Below are 12078 nucleotides of genomic sequence, written 5' to 3'. Positions count from 1 at the left end.
AGAAAGAATCGAACAATATATGTTATTTATGGTGATATTTTCATCTATAAGAGCCTACACAACAAACAGTTGATTCTCGTTTAGATCAACTAATACATCATTAACTTTGATCTTTATGATGAATATAACGAGTTTACGAATCGTAATTTTAAATCAAGCACATCATTATACAAGTATGACCACAAAACCAGTAGTTATGAGTTAAAAAAAACTTTCCCGTCTTTATTTATATGCATAGATATTTGTTGAAAACTTATTTTTAAAAACTGCATTTTTCCCAATTTTTTACGATGGTGTTGGTAAGAAATATTTTCGAAATATAAAATCTAATTTAAAATTTATATTGGTCAAAAGGTCAACATGGGTTGATTTTGACCTAGCATATGGTCACGTCATCACACATTAACCTCGAAGAACATCACCTGAAACTTGAAACGTCGTCGCTTCCTTCTCACACACCGTAACCCTAGTTCAATTTCCACCACTTCCAGGTTCCTCTCTCTACCATTGTTCTTCTGAATTCTGGAAATGGCTTCTGAAAAAATCAGCACGGTCCCACCTCAGCAAGTTCGCAACGCACTAGGCTCACTCCCTCCACCGCAGCTTGTGTTCCCAGAAGCTTTCGCGTGTGCCCCGCAGCCTCCGTACCTCCGTGCCTCCACCGTTGGTGTCCCTAAGACCTCCACCCGTGAGCTTACTTCCAACTTCCTTGATCACCACCAGCCCCACTACTTTCATACCCCCTCACTTCAAGCCGCCGGGTTCCGCCACCAATGGAATGCTAACTGCCGCGACTCAGGTGGAAACGCTTCGGTGGACGATGACTACGACGGTGATGAAGAAGAGGAAGAAAATAACGTGGAGAATATCGTCACCGTGGCCAAAATCAGTGACGGAAACCAAGAAGAAAGGTTTAGTGCTAACTTTAGCAGTCAGAAAAACAAAGACATTTCTGCCGCCGGTTAGCTATGAGTAACTTTATAAAAATGAAACCTTTTTCCAATTCTTAGAACTTATCCGATTTATTTCTGATTTTTAAATACTGTTTATAGTAGAAATCAAAGAGGGGAATGTCGGGCAGAGTGGAAAGGAAAACAATAACGAGAGTGGAATGAGAAACGCCGGAGGGGAAATGTACTACCAAACATACTTGAACCAGGCAGATGGTCCAAGTTCTTCGTCAGGACTCAAAGATACCGTGGGGATGGAGAATGGATGTACATTTAGCGGGAGAAAGGATAACTTGTGTTTAACTGAATCTGGGGAGTCCTTGAGGGGAATTCTATCTGATCCTCTAACGTAAGATTATTATTCTTTCATGTTCAAAATTGGTACTTTGATTTGGTATGGAAGTTTCTTAGTGTATGTGTGTGATCGAAGGGTTTATAAAAACTTTGTTTTTGAATTCTATGTTTCCTATTTTTTTTTTTTTTTTGATTTTGGGATAATGATTGCTTATTGTATTACTTGCGTGTTTTGGAGTATCAGGTGGAAACCATATTGCATCTGTTTTCTTGATGGTATTTATTTATGTATTGGGATTTTAATTATATCGGAAAGTAAGAGCATGTAACAAACGAGTATGGTCTTGCCTTTAAAAAACGTTAGATTAGACGAGATTTCAATTTTTTGCAAGCGAGTATGGTCTTGCCCTGATTACAGGGTGAATTAGATATGATGATTAATACCTGAGTTTATCCTGTTATATTTGGCTCTTTATAGATTTGGTTGAGTGAAATGGACAGGGAATATGTTTGTTGATTGTTCTAAAGAATCAGTTTTAAAGTGGGACTGTTAGGACATAAGCCCAAAGCGAATAGACTAGGTCGTTACATGGTCGAGTCACTCAAGCTTATTAATTGCTCCACAATTATCTATAAAAATGATGTGGGATGTGTAAAAGTTCCCAATTCTTGAAAGCCCACACCGAGGACAATTTATTTGAGAAATTTCACTCACCTATCAACATGTGGTGAAAGCACTTAAATACAAGTTATAATGCAGTCACGCTATGGAGGTTAATTTGATGGTAGTTTTTACCTTGATTGTCCCTTCTGTCGCGTCCGCTCAACCAGAGCGATAACATTGGGGTCAACCAAAACGATAACCTTTGAGCATAATATCAAAAGTAAAGTTCAAACCCTAAAAACTAGTTTTATAAGGTGGGAGGACACCTTAAACTTATTAGTCATTCCATAATTGTTTGTGGAGCCAATATGAGTAATGTCCAACTTATCCAAAAAAAGATGAGAACATTTTTAGACCAGGTCGAGATAGGAACATCTGTGAATAACGTGCACAGTGCACCTCTCCTGTAAGCATATATACGATAATTCTTACACCCCAATAATGCATATTCAGTAGATTTTTCATTGAGAATAATGAATGCAGGCTTGTCTGGCCCAACATTGACACGCGTCTGATATGTATTCAGATGTGTCCAAAAGAAAAAGAAATCAAATTCTGAAAGTGTCTCGGAGACGGTTAAATACATTCATATAATTTATTAAATTAATGAAAATCAGCAGTATTCAACATGAAATTCAATGACATGAAATAATAATGTCAGATCTAGATTCTATACTTTCCTCTTTTATTTTGTGTTCGATCTTTAAGAGTTCAAGCAACCGCATCTAACTATTTACATCATTCCATGAGTGTCTTTTTCTCAATCGAAAGCGAAGAGCAATGACGAGAAAGGGAAATGATAGTTTCGGATTTAAATGAAATGAAAGGTAAGTGGCGGAAGAAGATGGTTGCACAAATGATAGAGCGGAGTGGTAGAAGAATATGATTTTAGCCTTTTAGGACATTTAAATTTAAATTTAAATCGTTGGCTAAATGGGCTGGGGGTTGAGAATTTGTAATGGATAAAAAACATGGGCTTTCATCCATTAAAAGTGTAATAAATTTTTTAATAATAGTTACAATAACTAATTGTTTCAAGTCACATATTTGATTGAAATGGTAATTTTTTGGGGTGTATGTTAGTCAAACTATGTGTTTGTGATGTCTCTAGTTAGTTATAAGCAGAATTTCCAGAAGCAAGTAATGAAATAGATCGATGAAACATTACACAACACAAGGTAGTACTGATGTTTACGAAGGTTGTGTTTAATTTTGGGGATATAATTTTGTAGGGATAACTTATAATGTGATTATTAAAATAATTGGATAGGCCGATAGGCTATGTAGTGATTATTGATAAATAATAATATTCTTAGTTTGATTTATTAAAATCGTGATTAGATTTGTGATTAAACAAAAAATCACAAATTTTTCCTTTTTCTTTTCATTTATAAATACCAAAGATTGTGAAGGAAGGGTATATTAGGACTTTTCTCATTTTCTTTCCATTTATATTGACCAAGGATTTTTTATCCATGCTCAAATCAAATTAAGTGCTAAAAATATGCCCAAATCCAATTATTAATGAGTCTTTGATTGTAAGAAAATAATCATTTTTGTTAGCAAACATGGGATGAGTTGGGATTAAGAGCCCTATCCCATCTTAATTGCCTCAAGTAAACGCAGCTACAGCCAATGAGGACGATTTACAACAGAAAATATATGGACACTCTTAATCAAGAACACATTCTTCTCGCGCTAGTAAAAACTAGCACACACATAATAAAATTTTCCCATAACCGCTATCTACCTCTTTCTTGCCCTAGTAAAAACTAGCACACACTCTTCTTGCTACTAAAACTGAACTCGTATCAGTTTGACTGTAAAAAGCAGGAATCTTCGACATTTATGCTCTGATATTGACATTATAAGTAATGTGAGACTGGACTTGGTGAAAGTTACATTATTTGTTTTCTTTTAGCCATGTTCTCTGAATTTTTATCTTTTCTGAATGATCTCATTGCTATTATGTTTGTTCTGGTCTTTGGAGCTATTAGCTTGGCTGCGTAATGCTTAATATCACAAACTATTTATGAGAAAATGAAATCTCAAGTTTTCCGTAGTTAATGTTCTTATGATCCCTTTCATTAAGGAAATTCGCCGTGTGATATTCTCAAAAAACTTTGTATCTGATTTCGATTTACTATATGTATTTAATGTTAAATCATCTCTTCACAGCGGAAAACTTATGGATGATGCAATGATATTACCTTGTGGACATTCCTTTGGTAGTGGTGGTATTGAACAAATAACTAGAACGGTGAGTAACAAATTACTTTATTCTGTTTTCTTGTGTAGAAGAATGGTTTTCATGCTACTTCATCTAACCTCAACTATTGCAAAATAGTGATAGCCATGTTTCTAACAATTTTATTGGCAATTAGAAAATAAGACCCTCATTCGGTTGAAGTCGCATGTTATGGCTAGTCCAGAGACTCACTCCTACTAGATACACTAACGTTCGTGGATTGGCTATTCCCATTAGCTCAATTCAGATATATTTTATAGTAATTTTCTGCATTGACATTTATTTCAATCATTTGTTTGGATAAAACCTGTGACATGAATTCAATGGACGACTTTCAGATGCACGCCTTTTCTTGGGTCCGGTGATGGGACGGAGTGTTATGGCCATCAGGGATCACTCTGACTATGGCACTAGGATCCTAATTTCTGATCGTACCGTTCTAGTGGTCTTGCAAGGCTCCATTTTTGCTACCGATGCTAACTGCTTGAAATCACATTTGTTGCATGATATCTGATTGATATTTTGAATATCTCATAGAATCTATCATCTTATCTTCTCAAATGTGGGATCAAGTAATAGTGGCTATGCTCGCAACACTTATTTATGTTGATCATATTTTCTCTTTACTATATTATCAAGTTTCCTCATAACAGAGACAAAAGAAACTTGGTATGATGGTTTGTTTTTATTTTTTTCTTTTTTTAATTCATTATTTCAAAATTGCAGTTTAGTTCTTCACTATTTTCACGATTATAGTATGACGTTCTTTCAAAATTGCAGTTTAGTTATTCACTAATTTTTATAATCATGGTATGACCCTTATTTAAATATAAATCAAATTAATTATAAAAAAAGACTTTTGCGTGCCAAAGGTCACTATTTCTTTTTTATTTCTGAGATTCCCATTCAGTTTTCTATTTATTTTTGTTTATTAAAAAGGAATCCAATAATTTTTTTAAATTATTTTTTCAAGATTGGGCTGTGTAGTTATATGGCATTCTTTGTTGGTATTTGTATTTTCCCTGGTAAATAAATAAATAACTTTCAATTATATTTCTAATGTATTTTCAGAAAGCTTGTTGCACATGTTCACAACCAGTATCAGAGAACTCAATTGCTCCAAATTTGTGTAAGCTGAACTATTGTTTGTTTATTTTAAAAAAGTTCAATCTAGTTTCATGAGAAGTGCCAATTCTGTGTTCTCTTCTTATAGCATGTGTTGTAGATCCGTACATAGGGCTCAGAGATGTTATTTTTTATAGTAGTTTTAATTACCTACCACGCTTAGTAAGTTTCGACTCACGAACTGGGTACACATCTCTCGAATTTTTTTTTTTAATTTTAGTTATTCTACTTAGATTCAAAATATTCATCCATTTTACAAGATTAATTTAATAATGTATTCTTTTAATTCTCTTCTCAGAAGTCCGGGAAAGCTGAAGTTTCAGTGCTCTGCTAATTGTATCAATAGGCTACAGTGAAGCAATATTTATGTTGCGATTTTTGTTTTTGTTTTGTGTAGCTCTACGCTTAGCTGTCAAGGCATTCCAACGGGAAGAAGAGTTGCAAGTTATCCATACATCAAAACGAAGAAAGGAACGACTTGACATGGTTTGTAAAAATGTCCGTGGTCCTGACTCTGCATTCTTTTTCTTTCGTTGTTTTTTGAAAAAGAAAAGGTCCTTAAATTTGATTCTGGATGTTGTGAAACCAATCATTTTTTTGGATTATGGAAAATAGAGGGCCTAGCTGATTATACGGCATATTTTACTGTGATTATGTCTGTGTTTTCCTAGCAATGCTGTTGTTTCTAACTGATGTTTATTTCATTGCTTTTGTAGGACAAGGGAACCTATGGAGATTCTGTGCTTGCAGATCACTTAAGAGGAAGAGGTGTTCAGTTTCCTTTCTCAGTGACGGACAGGGTTATTATAAAGGTCTTGGGAAAGTGCTCATCTTCTCTTTTTTTTTAAAAAAAAAAAATAGTTAAAGCTTCATACAAATCACTTGATTAGCAATGTCTAACTACTAACCGAGGAAAATTGAATCAGGGTAATAAGAGAACGCCTCCACGTTTTGTGGGACGCGTGGCAATTGTTACCGCACAATGCTTGAATGGCTGGTAAGTCTCTTTCTTAATAATGCGACCTCTCACTTACTCGAAAGTTTAATTCAGTATGTGCCTTTCGTGTTATGAGCTGTATGGATAATTGCATGTTCTTTATGAATGCGTTTAATCTGATTCGGTGATTCCTAAGAAGTAAACAATTCAATTCATTCTCAATGCCAATCCTAATTTTGTTTCTTAAAGAGAGGGTGAGAAAGCGGAGCAAGATATATATATNTATATATTATATGCTGCATTCTATATATATTTTGAAATTTAGATTGAACAATGTTCTCATTATCTCAGTCAGAGCATATATATATATGCTGCATTCTGATCTTGTATATATATATGTATATATGCTGAATTCTAAACTTCCAAGAATTTATTGTTATGTAGTCTTCAATTTGTGTTGGTGGGTGTGTTAGTGGTTTTCCCCTTCAAAAATTGGGGAAATTTGGTATATAACCAATTTTTTTGTTATGAAGCGGCCCATAGAGTGTGATTTGTTAAGTTTTCTCTCTCTTTATCTACACGAACTTTGATTTAACAAATTTAATTTGTTACATTTGTTATGAAGAAATTTGGTGTATAACCAAATTTTTTGTTATGTAGCGTCCCATAGAGTGATTTTGGTAAGCTTTCTTTTACTTTTTCTACATGAACCTCGATTTTAACAAATCAAAACAAATTAAATTTTAGAAACCCTCCTTACTTTGTGTTACCACACTTTAAACTCTTCTGTGGAACTTGGAACATATTCTCACGGGACTACTAATCGGATCGAAATATACTATAAGTTGTTTTCGAGGTTGCCTGGACAAAAGTTCTACATAGGGAAAAATCATTTCAGGTATATGCTAAAAGCGATTGATCGAGAATAAGTTGGATGAGTTGGGCATCACTAGTCATTTACGTGGTATGCCTGTTTTTTCAGTTGGGTCGTGTATTTGAGGTGCATTTACGTGGTATGCCTGTTTTTTCAGTTGGGTCGTGTATAAAGAAAATGTTTTTTTTTTTTTTTAAATTTTGTTTCGGTTGAAGAATTATCTCCAGCGTCAGTCAGAGTCAATTGTTTTATTTCATTTGATTTGGAAAGCTCATTTTACTCTGTCTATCCCATTTACCTCATTTGAGTTTAAAGCTCATTTTACACGTTGTCAGCTTCACCTATTTTGAAACCGACAGGTATGTAGTAAAGACGTTGGACAATGCAGAAAGTGTGAAATTGCAGTATCGCTCGCTTGCCAAAGTTGCTGAGAATCCATTGCATGGCAAGACTATACCCAACTGGCTGTAGAGTCGAGGCCATAAAAAAACATTTACATCACAATGTACATACTGGATTCGAACTTATGATAGATCTCTGCAGTAAATTTGATGTTGACAAAGGAGCTGTAAATTGTAGAAACCATTCTGATTTAGTAAACTACATATGTTCTAGTCTTGAACCTCGGGTTATGGGTTTCAGTTACTCATTTAAGGCGAAGTCTATTTATGGTGACTTCGCTCTAGTTTACTGACTGTGCTCGAATAAATAAAGGGAGTAGCGAGTAGCAATAGGTTGGTCGGTAAAACTTTCTTGTCGATCAAAACTAGTAATAGTTTTAGCTTGCTTAAGCTCGAACATACGGAACCAAACTCGAATCGGGATATTCTGAATATAATTCAAGCTCAAATTTCAACCTGAATATGATAGTATGCTCTGGAATTCGGATTGATTTGATTATGTTCTAAATAACCCGACATTCAAAAAACCAACCAAGAAAAGGAAGCTGGAAGTATGTCTTAGGTGCTCAAATACGAGTATTTGTCCTACCAATAATTTGCATGGCGAACTAACTATGTTTTTCAGAAGGAAATCTAAAATAATAATAATAATAATTTGATTTATATATTTTCTGAAATATAAACTAATTAAATGAGAACTCACAAAATTGAAACATTGAATTTATCCCAAAATAAAAAATAAAATTGAAACATTCAAAACAATGAAATTAATTTATATGACCAAAAATTCCGAGTAACCCTCGCCAAACATAGGCTTGAAAAACCGAGTTTTCTGACACCGAGTCATCCCCATATCTAGTCTCAAATTCGTTCTGCATATATTAAAAGACCAAATTACTAAGACAAAAATTAATTTAAGGTTACAGAAATCAAACAAGAACAAATACTAGAGAAATTAAAGGGATAACAAAAATGTACTTTCTAAAGAAAAATCAATCCTTGAAACAAAAACTTTGAATTATAAGTAGAATTTTACCGAATGGATTAAGCAAAATTTTGGGTAGAGTCGAATAAAGCAGTAATGAGATCGACAACATTAGGTGGAAATAATTTAAGGTTGTATTTGGATGGATGAATTTAAAATATATGAATTTCGATTATATGTTCATTATTAACAATGAAATAATAGATAAAATCGTAAATCTATACCTTACTTATTCACACAATTGTAACACAGAGTAGAATGAATTTTAAATAAATCCATTATTGAGTGGATTTGAAAAATATGATAGCTCACATAAAACATTATCTAAACATGGAAGATGCGAATTAAATTTTATGATATTTCTCTAAACTACAAAAATACATTTGAAATTTATTAATCCAAACACAACTTAAAGAATCTATGTTATTTTAAATTGAATAAAATAAAATAAAAAAACTATTTAAGGTGGCATCGCTCGCGGAGAACCCCACCAAAGCCAGGCTTCTATGGTCTCTCCCACTACAAGATTTTAAAAGACATCGCGTCGTCGGGTTAAGTACTTAAGCTAAGGCATAAGATGTAACGAGTAAAAAAGACAATGTAAAGCAATCAAAAACATAGCGGATGGATGATTTGTTGTTGTGAAATAAATAGCGGGATATTTGGGGAAATAGACCTGGTCAACATTTTTTTTTAAAAAAATAACCTCCCCATGTAGTGAACAAATACACTACATGAGGCTATTTTTTTTTTAAAAATGTTGACCAGTGTTACAAAACAAAACAACCCGTGAATAGCCTCGTCCTGAATCGGACTTATTTAGACTATCAAATTTCAAGATTACATGTATTTTAAAATTAAACATGTATATGATAGTTACTTTTGGTGGATATGGTCAAAATTAATTATGTGATACAGCCCCAAATATTAACACACTTGGAAAATCATAATTCAAATTTTTGAATACCTTTGGAGTGGATTTGTTGGTCAACTGTTTTCCAACAAAGCATGGACTGTAAAGCAAGCAAAAGCCTTAGGACTTATGTGGTAGCCGACAAGTTTCACAATGCTTAAAACGTAATTTGAAATTTTTTCACCTTGTTCATACATACATAATTCAAACATAACAATATTTCTTTTTTATCATAACAAAATTATCATACTTTTTAACTGATACGATGAACTAGTTGAATAAAAAAATATTGAATAATTTACCAATTATGTATCTCGAGTATTAGACGGACATATACGGGGAATTCGAAGTTACATGTTAGGAATTTTGTGAATGAACCCATGGCCGGCCCTCAAATCAATTGACATTCCACTGTGCATAAAATGGATACAACATTATAAATCGAAACCAGTCATCATCAATTATCAAGTGGGGTATTTTTTTTCGATCGAGATATTTTCGCAAACATCTTATACAAATCATCTACGTACGTTACATAAAATGTTTGTCTCAATGTTAACATGAATCAGACCAAATCACTTGATCACCGTAGCAACCAACAATTTTTGAATTGTCCCTGAGCACTTTCCCTAAAATCCATCACCCTCGTCAGACAAAAATGAGTGCAAAATCCCAGCCCCAGCCCGCCACATATCCTGTTAGTCTTCAACAAATAACATCTCGGCACACAATCCACCCCTTTCCCCTGTACAACCATGCCCCACACCCTATTCACGCCGCCCTCTCCCAATTCTTGGCTCGAAATTTCTTGATCATGCTCCAATTCTTCAACAAACACAACAGCATCCGGGATTTTTGATCCCTCATTTTCCCATTCACTTTTCAAGAAATCCCAGTTCTCGAAAATGGCCTTTTCTATCTTAAATTTCAATCTTCTCTTCTCACCGAATTCATTATTTTCTGCATGTATTTGGACTAACAAAGGGGCTTTCTTCAAGTTCTTTACAATGTCTGCTACCGATTCTTGGATCCAAGACTCGATCTTTTCTGAAGAGACTGAATCTTTACTCCGTGAATCATCAGCGCCTGCGCCCTTTAAGACATCATCCGTGGGAGAAGACACAACGGCAGAATTATTTGATAAATCGAATGATACATATAAAGTTTTTTTTGCGGTTTTCTTGGTCTGATTAAAGGTGGACAAACATGGGTTCGAAGAGTAGATCCGATTCGATTTTTTTGCTTGAAGAAAAGAGGAATTAGCCATGTTTCCTCTGGGTTGAATCCCATTTGCCGCCGCCATATTCAGTAAAGACGGCGATTGGGTATAATATGAAAGTAATCAAACACGCAGATACACACACTCAAAGAAAGGGGATTCGACGTAAATGTCAGGTCAGACAAGAACCGAAATCTTGAAACAAAACCGCGAATAAACAACGATTCAGAGATTTCCCGGGTGGTGAGGCCAATGAATGAGAAACAATGCAAGATTGTGTGTAAGACAAATCAAACGAAAAAGTCTCAAATTTATTTTATTTATACAAGGAAATAGAACGAGATTTCGTAGAAGAATCCAAGGAATAAATGGGTAGAGTGGAGAAGCGTGAGAAATTTGGATTGCGGCCAAGCGAGGAAGTAAGCATGGCACGAGTATGCGAAGGGTACTCATGCAGTGAAATGAGAAAAACACGTGCCTATTGACAAAACATCTGACCACCAAAATGTTTCGAGTAATAAAAATGTGCACAATCAATATATCTATTTTTTTTAAAAAAAATTGGGATGCAAAAAATAGACAAATGTGCACAATTTCGAAACTTGATTTAAAAAAATTCCTTTTTGTCAATTTTTACCTGTTGAAATGAAAAAAAACCCGTCCCATAATATTTCCAGTTATTGGGTCAGATTCAAATTTTAAAGCCATTGAATCGCATTAAAAAACTCGAACAAATGAAACAATATAAGCCCCAATAAATCTACCAATCTTGCCCACATTTATCTTTCAAAGCCCAAAGTTTTCCAATAAAGCCTCAAATTCCAACCTTTAAGAGCCCAACCCAATAGATAACCAAGGCCCACCGTTCATGGCTACGAAAGTCGCAACTCATCCATCAATCTCGAATCAAGTAGCCAATATTTTCTTTTGGAATTCTCTTTTTGTCGTGATCGATGCGATGCATGGAACATTGCTGGGAAATGTCAATTCCACAATTGCTGAAAAATGCTCGGCTTGTATGCAAGCAAACGAGCGTCATTTGAGTGTGTCGAATGTCGAACTTATTAAGGTAAAAATAACTGTTCTTTATATGTGTAGTTCATATTTTCGATTTTAGCAAATTGGCTAACTCCTCTTAAATTGGATTAAAAGCTTAGATTGTTCACATATGCTTGTTGAATCTGATGTTCTTTTGGCCATTAAAGCATCGTTCTCCAAATATATTCTATTATTAATTAGTGGAATAAGTTGTTTGCAAATTTTATTTTTTTAAAAAAAATTAGAATTATCTTGGGATTCTTAGATTGCGATAATTTCTTTTTAAATTTTTTTTATTCACCATAAAAAATTGTCAAATCAAACCTCAAAATCCAATTTTCTTTAAAAAAAAAAAAATTAGAAAAAATTTTGTTCTTGTCATTCTTAGATTGTGATAATTCCTTTTAAAACTTTTTTTTATTTACCTTCA

General features: G+C 34.1%; 2 protein-coding genes across 5 annotated transcripts; one reads left to right on the top strand and one right to left on the bottom strand.

Moving 5' to 3' along the window:
• Nucleotides 1–402: 402 nt before the first annotated feature.
• Nucleotides 403–7714, top strand: LOC140965927 (U-box domain-containing protein 62-like). Of its 4 annotated transcripts, none has more exons than XM_073426189.1 (8): nucleotides 403–961; nucleotides 1056–1299; nucleotides 4087–4168; nucleotides 5228–5285; nucleotides 5679–5767; nucleotides 5998–6093; nucleotides 6208–6278; nucleotides 7452–7714. In XM_073426189.1, exons 1-8 carry the CDS (start codon nucleotides 529–531, stop codon nucleotides 7561–7563), a joined length of 1185 nt encoding a protein of 394 aa, XP_073282290.1. In that variant the 5' UTR covers nucleotides 403–528; the 3' UTR covers nucleotides 7564–7714. The 4 variants fall into 4 exon arrangements, with proteins under 4 accessions (XP_073282290.1, XP_073282288.1, XP_073282289.1 ...); XM_073426187.1 differs by having other exon boundaries at nucleotides 404–961; nucleotides 5679–5779; XM_073426188.1 differs by having other exon boundaries at nucleotides 406–961; nucleotides 1053–1299.
• A 1922-nt stretch (nucleotides 7715–9636) lies between these two features.
• LOC140965930 (uncharacterized) lies at nucleotides 9637–10980 on the bottom strand. The gene has a single exon (XM_073426198.1). It carries the CDS (start codon nucleotides 10692–10694, stop codon nucleotides 9975–9977), a length of 720 nt encoding a protein of 239 aa, XP_073282299.1. The 5' UTR covers nucleotides 10695–10980; the 3' UTR covers nucleotides 9637–9974.
• Between the last annotated feature and the right edge of the window lie 1098 nt (nucleotides 10981–12078).

The sequence above is a fragment of the Primulina huaijiensis genome, unplaced genomic scaffold, assembly GCF_012295235.1.
Source record: "Primulina huaijiensis isolate GDHJ02 unplaced genomic scaffold, ASM1229523v2 scaffold16847, whole genome shotgun sequence".
In the NCBI taxonomy this organism is placed as follows: Eukaryota; Viridiplantae; Streptophyta; class Magnoliopsida; order Lamiales; family Gesneriaceae; genus Primulina; species Primulina huaijiensis.
Note: the sequence above shows the minus strand (reverse complement) of the source record. Positions and strands in the feature narration are given on the sequence as shown.